The sequence below is a fragment of the Melopsittacus undulatus genome, chromosome 9, assembly GCF_012275295.1.
Source record: "Melopsittacus undulatus isolate bMelUnd1 chromosome 9, bMelUnd1.mat.Z, whole genome shotgun sequence".
Lineage (NCBI taxonomy): Eukaryota > Metazoa > Chordata > Aves > Psittaciformes > Psittaculidae > Melopsittacus > Melopsittacus undulatus.
Genome location: NC_047535.1, coordinates 40,307,794 through 40,323,522, shown reverse-complemented (window position 1 = coordinate 40,323,522; position 15,729 = coordinate 40,307,794). Strand labels below are relative to the sequence as shown.

At 49.2% G+C, this 15,729-nt stretch overlaps 1 protein-coding gene across 4 annotated transcripts in view; it reads right to left on the bottom strand.

The window, feature by feature from the left end:
• The window catches only part of LOC115946681 (solute carrier family 41 member 3), a 64,284-nt gene that overhangs the window by 41,583 nt on the left and 6,972 nt on the right, over positions 1–15,729 (bottom strand). For 3 of the 4 annotated variants that reach the window (XM_034065896.1, XM_034065898.1, XM_034065897.1), the window contains exons 3-11: positions 11,548–11,655; positions 10,688–10,759; positions 9,509–9,653; positions 7,340–7,486; positions 5,858–6,002; positions 5,130–5,209; positions 4,307–4,441; positions 3,398–3,546; positions 164–1,008 (exon numbers count right to left, since the gene is read on the bottom strand). The exons of the other annotated variant lie outside the window; for it this stretch is intronic. In XM_034065896.1, the coding sequence (XP_033921787.1) occupies positions 841–1,008; positions 3,398–3,546; positions 4,307–4,441; positions 5,130–5,209; positions 5,858–6,002; positions 7,340–7,486; positions 9,509–9,653; positions 10,688–10,759; positions 11,548–11,655 (1,149 nt within the window). In that variant the 3' untranslated portion in view covers positions 164–840. Of the gene's footprint in view, positions 1–163; positions 1,009–3,397; positions 3,547–4,306; positions 4,442–5,129; positions 5,210–5,857; positions 6,003–7,339; positions 7,487–9,508; positions 9,654–10,687; positions 10,760–11,547; positions 11,656–15,729 lie in introns of those variants that run through there. 4 annotated transcript variants of the gene reach the window in all.

Below are 15,729 nucleotides of genomic sequence, written 5' to 3'. Positions count from 1 at the left end.
TCAGTGAATACTGAATATCCAAGCCTCATCCAACCTTAATTCCGACCTGAAAGATGTGAGCTGCAGAAGGCTGCTCTTTTGTTAGGAAACACTGATTTTCCTGAAGCCCTGTTAAAACTGTGTGCTCCAAGCCTGAATGGACAAGAAAGAAGCAAACAAGCAGGAAGTTCTACCTGTCAAGTTTGAACTAGGAACAGGCGGAGCCATGGCAAGGAAAACCAACCCCCAAATCCACAGCATTACCCTTTTTTTAACCACTTTGTTCACGTGTGTCCATTTTTAACTACTGGACAAATCATAAACCGTAAAACCCTTCTATCCCCAAAAAACACTCGATCCAGCTCGTCAGTCAGACAACAGTGACACTGCTGGGGCAGGTATCCCACTGGACATGAGCCAGCAAGGAGCTCACTGCATCAGATCCTCAGGATCTGTGTGATGGAGATGAGTTTCAAGACCTGGTTCCTCTCCTCCTCCAGGGATGCGCCAGGAAAGGAAAGGAGGGTGAGTAAGGTATTTCCCTTGGTGGAAAGTCAGTCCGATGGAGAGGCTGTGACATCCCCTTGCAGGATCAGATGCAGTGACCTTGGCAGGCTTCGGAGCAGCCTCATAGGCTGTGTCCATGCTAGGACTGAAACCAACCACAAAGCTCCTTTGTTATACATGGTCCAACGCTCTTTATTGCCTGGTGGCTGGACACGTGGGCAGTGGGCTTGGGCACAAGTCCGTGGGTGCTGCTCCCTTAGGGAGGGTGAGCCCAGCTGTAAGGCACAATGGGGAGGAGAGACAGGGCGATGGGGTGGGGAGGCCCAAACTGGTCTCTCACTCCACTTCATTCACCTACAAGCCGTGGATAAGCCAAACAAGGTGGAAACAGCCAGCCAGGAGTGCCGTGCCCAGGAAATCCGCCAGGGCAGTGAGGTAGGGGATGGAGAAGTTATCCGGATCCACCTCCTTCCTCCACATCAGGCGCACAAGGACTTCAGTCACATAGAGCAGGATTCCCACCTAGGGAGAAACAAGACAGGCAGCAGGGTAAGAGCCAGCCTCCCTCAGCTCACAGACAAAACGAGGTGGCCATGGCCAAGGTACCAGAGCTAACAGGGATTGCTGAGACTTAACACCTTCCCTGGACAGCTGCTGTTTCTCTTTGGGATGGAGCCGTACTGGAATGGGGTAACTGGCTCAAAGCCTTGGGCACTGCACTGCCTGGCATCACTCATAGTGCCACAGCAGCCACGAGTGCTGGGACCATGCTTGAACCACTCACCAGCATCACATGGCCCAAAACAGGAGTGTGGCCACACCAAAAGCATCTCCTAAAGGTACAGTTCCCACTTCCCACACCATGAATGGGAGCACTTCCATTCACAACACCAGAAACAAGGCTGCTGTGAATATGTAGCCCCAAAGGGTGAGTTTTCAGACAGACTTTTTCCTTTCATCCTTTTTTTTTCCATTAGAAATTCAGATTGTGTCTACTTTGCCCTTCCTACAAGTCTCAGTGGACAACTGGAATTTGAGGCAGTTTTTACATCAAAGTTATCCCAAGCAGCATTGACTTAGAAAAAGAAACCCATTACTTAGTTTTCATCTCAACAGTTTTTATATCTCTATTGTGATTTCTTTAAATTCCTATTTCATCCCCAATCCTGATAAACACATGGAGGCAAACAAAATACTTTGGTTAAAGATTAAAGACTCTCTCGTTAATTGAATTAAGACGGGAGAGAGTTTGCACCCCACATCCATGGGAGACCACAGCACAACAGGAACCAAAGCTACAGGCAGCATTTCTAGAGGTGAAAACTGCAAACTGGGAAGGGGGAGAGGGAGGAGGAGAGATGGTGAGGAACAGAATCACAGAAACTAAAGCTGGATGGAAACTCAGGAGTGTTCTATTGACCATTCCCCCGCCTCAAGACAGGATCAAATATGCCCACATCTTTCCTGATGGTCGTTTGTTTAACCTGTGCTAAACAACCCCCAGAGATGGAGATGCCACACTAAGCAATCAGTCCCAAGGCTCTTTTTCCCCATTCTTGTTTTCCCCCAAGGTCTAACATAAATCTGCCTTTCTTTTCCCCATTTAAAACCCATGATTTCACGTTTCCCCCCTGGTGACCACAGGGAAAATGTTATTGTGTCTCTCCCTACAGAAACTTGGGAGTTTCAAGGCTGTTAACCAGATTTTTCTCAAGCCTGTTTCCTTTACACTAGCTAACCCCAGCCCATTCAATCACTCCTCTCAGGTCGTGTTTTCTAGGCCTCTGATCATTCCCTTTGGGCTTCCTCCAGCTGACCCAAACTTCCCCCCTCTCCTTCTTTCTGTCTTCCTTCACAAAGTACAATGGAGGGGAAGACAGAACCAGGCTAGCCCTATTCTACTCCATGGGAATCTTTCGGGGTCAGTGGCGTTGCTGGGATTCTGCTCTTCCCCCTATCATTTATCCTGCGTATTTTCATGCTTGGGTCTGGTGAAGGAGTTACCTCGATGCATAAAGAGAAGGATAAATATTTGCCTTGACAACTGTGGCTGTGGGTTGTGCAAAGGTCAAGGAAAACGGATTGTTCACACACGCAAGGAATTCCCCCACAGACACGAGGCTGCTTGTAAGGCACAGCGAGGAGGCACCTACAAGCTCACCCTGCAAGCTAATGAATCACTGCTGTAAAAGGGCAAGTGAAGTCAGAGCCTCTGCGGGTTCACTCATCAGCCCCATGCGTTTCTGAGTGAGGTGACAAAGTTTACAGGGCAGGCCAAAGAGCAAGAGGGAACAGGCAGAACACTGTGGATGAACTGCCCATTGCTTGCCCATTGACTTCTACTTTTGAAGATAAGCTGGGTTTTCCCTTTGCTTTTGACCCCTATGGCCTTGCCCAGAGGGATCCCTAAGGTCTTCACTGTCATGTGTGAAACTGGTTTCCAAAATGAGTGGGAAAGCAGTGAATAAAACAGTAAAACAATATAAATTACACACACTATTGCTATTGGTGAGAGGTTCATAGCTTCTCACTTGCCTCTGATTGGATGAGCAGGGACAATCTAGAAATAACTGGGGCTTAGAGAGTGACCATGGTAAAACAAAGTACCACCTACAGCAAGAGGAACTTCCTTGCTGAGTATGCCTCTGCACCCTTACTGCAGCACAGGGGATGATGCCAACTTGTTCCTCATCTCACGTCTGATCCCTTGCTCACGCTAAAGGAACAGTCATGCTCGTGGGGAAATCAGACCCTGGAGTATTACTGGACCCACAGAAGACACATGATGCTTGGTAGGAAGCACACCTGAAATGGTTGGATATGTGAGGTTTCTGTGGGAAGCTCAGTTTGGAGACTGCTTTGTTTTCACCATATATAAGAGGTTCCTTTTGAGTGAGAGTTTGAGGTTTACCTGCAGCAGAGCAGCCATCAGATAGAACATCACAAACGGGAAGGACAGAGACACGTGGCCTCCGTGCAGCAGGCGGATAGTGTAGAGGAACACGAGGTGCCCTGGAAGAGCCAGGAAGAACAGGATTCGCGCCGACCGGGAATTCACTTCTGCAGAGGACACAGACAGAAAAAGCGATGACAGCAGCTGCCTATTTTACTGCACAGACTTGGGGCTGTTCCCTCCCACCAACCACATTGCTAACGCCTTCTCTAGATCACACAGCAATCTGGAGCACCTGCAGTATCAGCCCAGCAGCTTTGTCTGTCACTGAAGCTATGTGCCACAGACGCGCACCATCCTGACCCACTCCCTTATCAACACCCAGCTGCTCTCTGCCTCCCACTGCTTCCGCTCTGCCTTGCTGTAACCTGCTTCCCCAGTTTTCAGTGGGTTTGAGCAGTGACTTCCAACCTGGCAGGCAAAATCGAGAGGAGCCTGCAATCTAAGAAAACCAACAGACCCAAATCTCCTTGTGCTGATGCTTTGGTTTATCCCCTAGTGAAGATGAATGGATGGAGGCACTGCTTGTTTTCAGCAAGGTTATGCGCTGGTCGTCCCCCCGTCCACAGGTGATGGCTGCCCGTGGTTAAAATGACTTTCTGTGAGATCAAATCTGAGATGCTTTTTCAGTTGCTTTCCTTAGTGCTCCCTAAAGGCCAGTTTCTCTGCACACCAGTAAGCAAGTGTACCGCAAGCATTTTCCAACTGCAAAGATGTTCCCTCTCCAATGTGAGAATCTTCCCTGTAAGGGGGAAAAGGAGTTCTGCCTTTGAAACCCACTTAGTCCTTCATCAACCAGGCTTGTTATCAAGGAGCTATTTGTGATGACAGGCCTTGAGGCATGGACACCTAAGGTTCAAGGTCTACCTGAGGAGAAGAATATGGTGCACGGGTTGGGCCAATTCTGCCTCATCTTGTATGGCAAAACTCCAGGCTTGCTCCATAAGTGCAGGAATGTGGAAATACGGCTGGCCTGGATGGCAACCAGGCTCCCTCCAACACCTGTCAGGACAAAAAGCAGTAAGCCTCTCAAGCACCTTCCCTGCAGCTGGAAACATCAGTCTAAAACCTAGCCCAAGGGGAGTGGGTCTGCATTCACAAACCAGTTCACTGCGAGCAGCAGTGAAAATCACAGTGAGTGATTATATGTCTGTCTGAAGGCAGCTAACAGACTTTGTTAAATGAGAAGGAATCATAGGAGAATGAATTAGAGGCCAAATATGTTAGGTAATTAAAAGGAAATTAATTCCTTCCCGACTGATTAATTCTAGCAAACATGAAAAAGCACCTATGCTTTCCTAGCAGAAAATAGAGGGATGATGATCTATGGAGCAAACCTCCGTCACCCTCAGTTATTTGCAGGGTAGAAACGACACAGAAAAGACAACAGTGATGTTTGATGTTATGAAAGGTATCAACGTAGCTCTCAGACACAACTAGCAGATGCTCTTAACCTTTCCCACAGCTCTGCCAGTATTTTTCAGCCCTGCCTCCTATTTTGCTCCAGAGACACTTGGAGACATCAGTAAGTAGGGATGTAATGGGGATGAGCAGCTTCACTTCCACTGTGATGGGAGCAGGGATTTGAACACAGACCTTTGTGCTGGGGCAACAGTAGATAACAGAAACCTTGGGGAGGAGGGGAAGGTATAAACGAGAGCATGCATATAACCCCCCCTGCCCAACCTACCGTTCATCACAGGTGTGAAAACTGCCATGCCTTCAAAGTTTGGGTTAGTTACAGTTTTGTCCAAGATAAGCCCACCAATGCTGTTAAAAAAGGACAGACAGTGAGAATGGATCAATCCCCCATCCCAGTGCAATTCCTGATCCTATTCACCATTTACTCCTTTACAGCTCACTTTTCACCAGCAAATAGCCTTACAGCTTTTGTAAATGGCACATTAAGGTCACAAAGACCTTGGCTCATCCCTTGAGCAAAACTGACAGTAGCCAGGGAAGCTTTAGCATCCTTCCACCAGTTTTGCTACACCTCTATCCTGCTCTTATCAGTTCCATTGCATTCTCTCCCGGACCTCAGCTGGGTCTGAAAGATGTAGCACAGGGGAATGAACTACCTGGCTCCACATTCACCAGCCTTCTGTCACTACAGCTGGATAAAAATTAGGTAGAAGTCTATTTGTGACAGTCATCATCTCCCTTTTTCGGACTCCTGGCTTGCACCCACATGGTTCACGGGTGTGTGAGTGAGACTTAGAATGAGGACTTGCTTTTTCCAGTCATCTGGGGGCTCCATATCTACCTTGCAGCCTGTTGGAGGCTGTCCATGGCTGAGGACCACTGCACAAATACCCTTGCGCTACCCCTTCCAGTTTCACTTTGATGGCTTTCTAAAGGAGCACAGGGTCTCTGCTGTGGGCACAAACACGTGGGCTCAGGAGCAGCTCCTTGGCTTACCTGCTGATGATCATAGCAACAATGACCGGCAGCCATCCAGATTTCAGGACTTTGGCAACGGAAGGACTTCGCTTGGCGGCACAAACCCAGAAAGGGGTCATGACGATGAATACAGCACAGACCAGAGGAGGAAGCCATGTCATATCTGGTAAGAAAGACATCTTGGATTAAATTCCCATTAAAAGCTTGCCCAAATCCTACTGCACAAAGTCTGCAAGGAAGTCAGACTCAGTTACATTAGCATAAAAATCACAGGAACCAAGATATTCCCCCCAAACCACCTTCCTCCACCACAGAGATCCATAAGGAATCCCTGAACCTCGCTGCTAAAGGATGTTGTTTGTAAATCAGCAGGATTCAAAGCAAGTTATATTCGAAGATGACAAGTCTCCAGTTCTATCTGGCCTGTCCCTTACTGCACACTAGGAGGGAACTGGATTTATTCAAGCACCACCAGCAGTGCCTTCCCCCTACCTGCTTCACTTCATGCTCCCAATGACCTGGTGCCTATGTGCTGAGTATTTGCCGGCCCATGAGTCTATTTAAAGTACCCTGAAAACATCACAAATGTTCTCTGATCACAACCATAGATGTTGTCACCTTGTTCTGCCATATGCTCCCTGGGAGATGCTATCAGAGGCACAGTGACTGAAAGACAAACTGGCATTACAGAGGCAGGGGTGATGGCATCATGGAAAAAAACCTGTTCCAATGCACCTCTGAAACTCCAGGAGGATGGAAGAGACTCGTGAGCCTCTCCCTGTTCCCTCACCTGCTGGCATATGGAAGGAGTTACACAGACACCAGCTGCCTGCCTGCCTGCTTCTGCTCATAGGCAGAAGCACCACTTTGGGTTTCAAATGGGATTGAGTTTACTGGATCCTGTTTCTGTTCCAGGTTAGGCTCACAGTGAATAGGCCACCGCTGTACAAGCAGGACCAAGCACACACCACCAAGCTGCAAGATGCTTTGAGCTTTCCAGTGTCAACGGGTACCTAAGTCTTTGCCAACCAGCAGCAGAGGTAACCACACAGCCACAACTCAGCATCCTGTAAGCATAAACCAACACAGCACTGCGTCCTTCCTCCAGTTTGATCACATCATGTCATCCATGACTCTCCACATGAGAAGTGAGAAGACAAATGCCAACCCCCTGACACTGCTTTGTGAGGAAGGTCCTGCTGTTACCCATGCACAGCCTGGCTAGCAAGAGATGCAGAAGCAGAGGTCAACCTTCTGTTCCAAAGCTACGCAATATATGTTGGCCATTGCTTTGACACATCCCAGTTGTGTTTCTTAGGCTCTGCCTTCCCTCTTGCTCCTAAAAGAGAGCCTGGAAAAGCATCTTTGGACATTTTTCTACCCCAGTGGCAGCCCCCATCCCGGAACATCCCAGAAATTCCCTGCAGCAATTTTACAAGGATTCACACACACACACACCCCACCACCCCTTAAGCTGCAAACTGCTGCTAAACACTGTACCTATGCATTCGAAGAACAAACTGCTGAATGCCGACAGCACCCAAAGCGTTATCAAGTCTCCAAGGCTGGCTGCAAGGGGTGTGGCAACATTGTCTGGATTGATCCCAGCTTTCCTGGCTCCAGTGATCACACCAATCATCAGCAGACCTAGGAAAGACACAGAGCAGGCATCAGAGAACACATCCCACTGCGTTCCACCCCAGAGCTGCCCTTCTGCTTCCCAAAAGGATGCAGGGTGTGGGAAAAGCAAGCAGCACGTTGCCGTAGCAGTACCACACAGCAGGAGATTGGACATCCCCAAGAACTCATCCTCCTGCTGTCACCAACCTGCAGAGCGTGGCTCTGCCTCAGCGGCCCACAGGCACACAAGCAAATTCCAGGCAGCAAAGGAGATGCCAGCAGGCAAATGGAGAACCTCCCCTCCTGAGCAGCTTAATCTTTGCTGCCTTGAAGCAGGAGCAGGCATGAAACACACTCATAGATAAGCACACAGCACCCCCAGTGCCATCCCCTGCTCTGGATTCCACAGCACAAAGATGTTCTACACATTAGACCAAAGTGTCTCTCAGTTTGAACCACCAAGGAGCAACGATCTCCCTTACAGTTGCCTGACTCAGCCTTACACCCCAGCCATCAGACCCAGACTCATGTCTTTGGGGCTGCTTTCATTTGCACTGGGTGGATGCTGATGCTGTGAGCAGCTCCAGAGTTAAGGGCTTATGGAGGTGTCCCACATCACTTCTTTTTCCCTGTCCTCTGAGCTGCACCTGGAAAACTCCACTGCTCTTCAGCACTGTAGGAGAGGAGGAAAGCTTTGCTTGCCCAGGTAACTTAAGGAGAACAAACCCCAAACCCTGATGACCCTCTGGGAATTCCTCAGCCAGCCACCTGCAATAAACCCTTCCTGGCCATTCCCCAGTGCTGTGTGACTGGCAAGGGCAGCCTGAGACACATGACAACTCCTCAGTGTCCTTTTTGCGCCTGATAGGATGCACCAAAGGCAGCCTGAGAAACGGAATCGTGGAATCATAGGTGGTGGTTCCTCCAGCCCACACCCTCTCTGTGCCTTGTTCTCACGGGACCACCAAACCTGAGCATGCACAGGAGCATCAGCTCTCCCATAAGGAATTCCACTTATGCATCTTCCTGTTACAACATTCCCATACAGAAGCACACCCTCACACAGCGTGGCATTATCCACAGAAGCCTTCCCAGAAGCCTCTCCATAGCACAGTTCACGCTGCTTCCCCTCCTTGGCCATAAAAACAACAGCTTCCCATCACGCACACACATCCAGGGAAGCAACTAACGCTGGCTGAAAGGCTGGGCTGGTGCAGCAGCAAAGCCTCTGTGCATCACACCGAGCAGGGAGACTGAAGGGAAGGCTTTAATGAAAGCTGAGCTGCTGTTTTTTTCTTTCAACAACAGCCTCATTCCATGTTTTTCATCAAAGGCATCTACAATCGCCCTTTGACTCCAGCTTCAGGATATGCACTTGCTCTAACTTGTCCCTGTCATTTAGAAGACTTGCTGCATCCCTCTCACCCAGCTCCCTCTATTCAAGGTATCATGCTGCCCTCGTATGGCAGACCTACAAACTGATCTTCCTCAGGAGACAGCAGCTCCCAACCATCCACCCCATCGGCTTCCAAGGGGAATAGCCAGAGGAACGGATGGCTCAGAGCTTGTATCAGACAAGCCACAGGGATGGCCACAGTCCTCCTCATGGCACTGGGTGACCCAAGGCCATCTCAAGATAGGTGACCCATCTCCATCTCTCTGAAGCTGTTTTAGACTCTCAGTACTCTGCTTTCTGCATAAGCATTAGTTCACTCTCCCCAGAAAGGGACAGATAGCTAACTTGTCACCCAAGACATATAGAGAAAGTGTTTGCATGTGTATGTGCACCCACACATTGTATGTGGCATTTCCCTGTGTGTGTCAGGTGAAGTGGGACATTCTGCCTGCTGCTCTGAATGCCAAGAGACCAATAAGAAGAGAAACAAAGGCAGGATGCTGAGGAGGTAAAAGCAGCAGACCTAGGACCAGTGATCCCTGCATCCCTCCTCCTTGTGCTGGACCAAAGGGATGTCAGGTGGGCCTCACTGGCAGAGGGGACAGCAATACCTGAGTGCTGCATATTGGATCTGAGGAAACAGAAGGACTCACCAAGGCAAAGTGCAGCTAGGAAGGCCGTGAGGACACTGCTGGCACACAGCACAGCAGCATGGCTCAGATCCACAGAGCCCTTGGAGATGGCTTCCAGGATCACAGCAGCCAAAGCAGCCAGAAGTCCAACCACAGTGGCCTGGAGCTGGAGACCAAAAGACAGCCGGTAAGGAACCATCTGCATCTTACAAGGGCCTGCAGGGGTAGGACAAGGGGAGTGGCTTTAACCTGCCTGAGGGGAGACTGAGATGAGCTCTTAGATAGAAGCTCTTCCCTGTGAGGGTGCTGAGGCACTGGCACAGGGTGCCCAGAGAAGCTGTGGCTGCCCCATCCCTGGCAGTGTTCAAGGCCAGGTTGGACACAGGGGCTTGGAGCAGCTGCTCCAGTGGAAAGAGTCCTTGCCTGTGGCAGAGGTTGGAGCAGAACGAGCTTTAAGGTCCCTTCAACCTAAACCATTCCATGATTCTATGATCTGCTCCCAGGCAGTCCTGGCTCATCGTTGCCACAGAGCAAGGCAGACAAAGCCTTGCAGAGATGCTGATTGCTTCTGTATGTAGCAGCATCTCTGCAAGGCTCCACTAGATTAAACCTAAAATCCTGACAAAAGTTTGGAGGAAAGCGCTGGATGCCTGTGAAAGGCAGATAAAACACTTCAGGAAAGGACACTGAGGCCATCAGCAAAGGAATAGCCCTGGTCAACGCAGAAATGGGCTCCCAGCAACAGCACTCCAAGCAGGCTGAAAGCTGTGGAAGGGGTAAGGGAAAGCACACAGACATGTATTGCAAGCCCTGTAACCTCTAGGCTGGTTGCTGGGGTTTAACACACAGAAAGACCTACAAGAGGCTCATTTATCCCATCTCTCCCCCCTCCCCCCCAAAGCTGATTCCCAAACACTGCCAGTAAACGACAGGCTTTATCTAGGGGCTGTTGTGAAACAGGGATAGTGCCACAGCTGCCCCTGCAAAAGGACGGGTTTTCACCCTTTCACTTTGGCCACAAAGTGAATTTCTGTGGATTTCTGGATGTGTTTTGCAGTGAAACTGCAAGCTTTGAGGTCAGCTCCTAGGCTCTGCTTGGCTCTGGTGAGGATATCAGCCCCAAACAGCTCTGGATCCAGCTGAGAAGAGATGCTGTTGGGCTGCAGTGTAGCAAGAAGGAAAGAGCCTGCAGTGACTCACCTGGATTAGGGCTAGATTGCAGGTGATGATTTCCCATCGGTCAGAACGGTCATCCATCTGTCCGGCGTTAGCCTGGGAGCCAAGAGAGACACTGAAAACCTGCTCCTGCGGCACAGGTCTCTGCTGAAGGCAGTTTCCCCCTATCCCTGTGGGAAAGGGGCTGCTAAAGCCAGAGAGGTGAGTGCAGGCCAGCATTTCCCAGCACATCCTTCTTGACACATCTCCATCACACTCCAGCCCAGTGTCCCGGGGGCATCAGAGGCTCCCATGGAGGTGCAGGGCACCCAGCTACAAGTGGAGGAGGCATATCCACCACATCCCACACAGGCCAAAACCTGAACAAATTAAACCATTTTCCCTCTTCCATTCCTCATTCATTGCTCTGTTAAGCTCCCATTTCTCCCAAGACATGCAATACAAACAACCCAAAGTCAACAAAACTGCTATGGAAGAAAGATCCATTCCAGGGTAGCAAAAGCTACTGCAGGTCCCAAGAAGCCTTGTTCTGATCCCCCCAAGGCAGGAATGCTGGGAAGCCCTGGATCTCTCAAGGATCTATACCCACAGAGAAGCCAGTAGTGAAGCTGACAGTAAGGGAGCTCTGGCTTTGTCTCCTTCATGTGCCACAGGGCCCCAGGGATGAATTCACCTTCAGAGCACAGGTGGGGATTCTCCGTTCCAGTTCCAAAATGAGGGCACACACATTATTTGAACCCTCACACCCCACTGGTTTCTGCCTAGCAGAAAAGGGCACATCTCACCCACACACTGTGCTTACACAGAAGCAGCATCTCCCGATGTCCTCTGCTAACCCCCCCCCACCACACACACACCACCACCATCACCCTGTTAACACTCACAGCAGTAGAGAGCCTGGATGCCAGCGTCATCTCCAGGTTTCCCTTCAGGCCAAGCAAGGCAGGAACCAGGATAAAAATTTCCGTAATTGTTTGGAATACCGGCCAGTGCTGGAAGAAAACAAGGGATCGACCTCAGTTTGTGATGCCAACCAGTCCAGTGCTGCTGCTTCAAAGGGGAGCGGGTTCCTCTCTCACCACCTCCTCTACACCAGTGTCTGCTGGGCACACGGGGCAGATGCTGCATTTGGGGAGTGAAGGAAGGAATTCTTAGCTTGCAAAAGTCTTTCTGAACCCTTGCACGGCAAAGCCCCATCCTGACGGCAGGAACTTGCTTCCTGAAGGCTGCAGATCTTGGAAAGTCCCGCATTAAAAATGTACCTTTAGCATCAGCCAAGAACACCATGAAAAGTCATTAGGGTCCATAAGCCAAATGAAATACAGCGTGTTCTCCATCCTTTGGAATGACAGTAGATACAGGAACCCCTGTTGCTATCCAGGCCCATTAACACAAAGATCTGGAAACCATCTAACAACAAGAAGTTGTGTCTGTCTTGTCTTACCACACTTCTAACTGAGCAGCTATGACTGGTAGTGGGAGGGAAGGGGATTTTTCCTATCTCTTCTCCACACGCAGTTTCCAAATCTTCCTGTTACCAAGCATGCTCCCAGCACAGCCCGAAAAAGGATTTTGAATTAAGATATACCATAAGCTTGAAGTGCTGGGAAAATATCTCCATTATCATCGCTCCTCTGAAGCCGAGCTGCACAAAGCTGTGGAACCAGCTGCAGCCCTAGCAATGATCTGAAACCTTAAGAAACAATGTTGATTAACACACGTCCTCCCTCACTGATCTACCATACAGTGCCTTGGAAGGTTATTTATTCACCCCTTATGCATTCATGGATGTTGGCAAAGTCGCACTGTAACCAGAGAGGTTGACATCAGGATGAAATCACAGTAAAACCAACTAGCCCAGCATCTAAGAGCAGAATACAAGAAGAAAGGAGCAGATCTAATAGCCAGAGCAGAGATACATCCAACCTATCCTTATCTCCACCAGGGCTTAAATTCAGGTGCATAAAGCAAGAATCTACATGCATGACAAATAGACCAGATCATTCTCTACTGAGCCAGTGGGGTTTTCTGCCCACTTAGCACTGTTCAAAGGATTTCCCTTTCAGGTACAATTCCAATCCCTCCAACCCCTGTGCCCTCCTGGGGCAAACACTTCCATAGTTTAGCTGCAGGAGATGGGAAGGATCAAGGTGTTCATTCATTCTGTCACTGGCTAGTATCACCCAATGGTCTCAAATCCTGGTGGGAAAATGAACAACAGATCCCTGCCCACCTTTCTCCACATCCATTGGGATTCTATAACCTTAAAAATCCAGGGGGTTGGATAGTCTAAACGTTAACACGTTCAGCTGTTGGGAAACACAAACAAGGTGCAACAGGCCCGTGTTTTGCTCTGGCTGTGCCATGCATGGGAAGCTCACAGCTTCCTCCAGAGTCAGGATGAATGAAAGTGGGGCTGAGCGCCAAGCACGTGGTACAAGACACTCCTCAGGGATGCAGATAACGGGCAAAACATGGTTGTCAAAAGAAAAAGGCACATTTCCTGGCAGCGATGACCTGGAAATAGGCAGGGTTCAAATAGGAAGTTTCAGCTTATGTGGTGTGTTCTTAGGGGGACTCTGCCTTACATGTAATTACAGTGAAAAGCTTTGAATGACTAATAGAGAATCACACAACTGTACTAATAAAACCAGCTGAGTTAAGTGCCTCCACTTGAGTCTCATCAGTGACTCATCAAGAGCCTAAGGACAGATTCATAATGATTTATACCCCAGTAGCCAGGACTCCACTGTGTTAGAGACTGCAGAAGTACAGGATATGCAGATGATCCCTGTGCCATCCCTTTGCAGCACTGTCAGCTTGAGGAGCGGATGAATGAGGCAGGTCAGAGCTGTGCATCTGCCTCAGTGATGGCAGTTGGGTTAAGCCTAGGCTGCATCTCTGTCCTTTGAGATGAAAACTGGCCTAGGAGGCATGCAAACATACCCTGCAGCATTGCAAACCCACACAGGGACACTGAAAACCTTTCCCACTTCATGTCCCCATAATGGATTAAAGCCCTGAAGCTCAGCTCTGAAGAAACCTGGTTGCCCCGTAACCCACTGCAGTTGGTACCCATGCAAGGTGGATCTGCTCAGGGGGTCCCACAGAGGAGGAGAGGCTGTGATGCACTGGGACAGGCTCTCCAGCTGCAGTCTAGCCCTGCTGTCCCTCTTTACGCTGCCCTCACAGTCCCTGCCATGTCCTGCTACCTCTCCAGTGCATCCATCCATCCATCCATGGCTGCAGCTAAGAAAGCTCACAGGTTTTCCATTGCCCTGAACAACATAAAGATCACAAGACCCTGGACTAAAAAATAAGCAATTCAAAATCCTTTTCAATGCTAGTCATTTCATGGGCTTTTATCAAAGGACAAGGATCTCTTCTATCTGTGACTTTTACTTGGACTATGTCCCAAATGTGGACTATGTGGAAGAGGAGAATGAGAGGGAAGCTTTCTTCCTGAAGCTGAAATCTGATCATCCAGCTTCAAGCTGATTCTTCACCTTACTGTAAAAGACTGGGCCAAACACTGGCAGAGCCCTGCGAGGTCTCCAGCAATGCCAGCCAGCCCGGAATCCGGATGGACCAGCTGGCCAAGGATCACTGGAGCAGAAGCGGAAACATCCAGACCCATGCCATGCTCCCAGCCCTGCAGAGAGACTGCATCACCTGCACAACCAGGGAGACAATTTGCAAATGGCTGTTTCTTTGGGCACCCTTTTATCACAGTAGGAGACACCCAGGTTTGAACCTTGGAGTCAGCTGGGCCACACAGATCTCTCCTGTGATTTTGGTTGGGGTGTTTTTACACACTAACACGAATGGTTTCTGGTTTCATTCCAGAACTGATTAGAAACTGCTAAAACCCTGATAGTTTGATAGGATGCAGACAATTTCCACTCTGCTCTTGACAACATCAGCCTTGTACTTCCAGCACAGAACTGTGTTATTTCAAGACATTTGGTAGGGAACAAAACAAGGGCAGCACCATTAAACTCACACATATGCTCTAGATACCATCCTAAGCTTGTCCATGTATCTCCCTGCCAAAGGCAGACATGGAGCCGCCTAAGAATGTTTTGGAGTGATTGCGAATAAGGAAAGCATTCCTCAGCCAGACCATCCCCTGGAAAATGGGCAAATCACAGACTCCCGGACTAGAAAAACGATAGTTTCAGCACATGAACCCTCATGATTATCAATATGAGCCTTATGGTACCTGGCCTCAAGCAAACAAACTTAAGTCTCAGGCTTTAGTTGGGCAGGACAGTGAATTCCTGGCTCTCACAGGAAGAAAAGCTGAGAGCAGACAGCTGAAAGGCAAAAAGGCACAGAAACATGATCCAAGCCTTTAAAGGCCAATACCCCTGGGTATTCCCAGCTATGGGACTGGTTTTAAATATGGGGTTGTTGACACCATGGCAGCTTCCCTCGCTAACATCTCTCCTTATGCCAGCTGCGACTCTCAGTGCACCAACTCCCTCCTCTGGGAGCTGAACTCAGTGACTGATGGCTTCTAGTTCAGTATAGCTGGAGACACGGTCACCAAAATACACACTTCCTATGCTTGTGCTTCGTGCATGACCCCATTTGTAAAAGTCTAGTGAACAAATACATAAAGCAGACTGCTCTCTGGTATTTAAAGGACACAGGCAACGTAGGTACACGCAGCTCGTGTTTTCCATCACTTCAGATACAGTCACAGGGCCCAATTCTTGGCAAGCGCATCTAATTTCTTTTAGACAAAGCCCTGTTCACCTGCCAAGGTTTGGGTATGTCCTATGTCTGTATCCTTCTCTGAGATAACTGCTCACTGTTAGCACAACATCCTGGGTAGTCTGAGAACCTCTGTAATGCTGCAAGACAGGTCTGTGCCTATACACAGCACAAGGTGGGGACGACAAACACAGCGTGTGCCACTCCGCTTAACCCTTCTCTATAGTCCTCATATTCCCTTTAATTTAGCTTCTCTGCTTCCTTTGTTTCTTCCAACACAAGAAAAAACAGCAAGGTATTGTCCTTCCAAACACTCAAGTAGCCATATTTAGCTCCCGCTGTGGTAC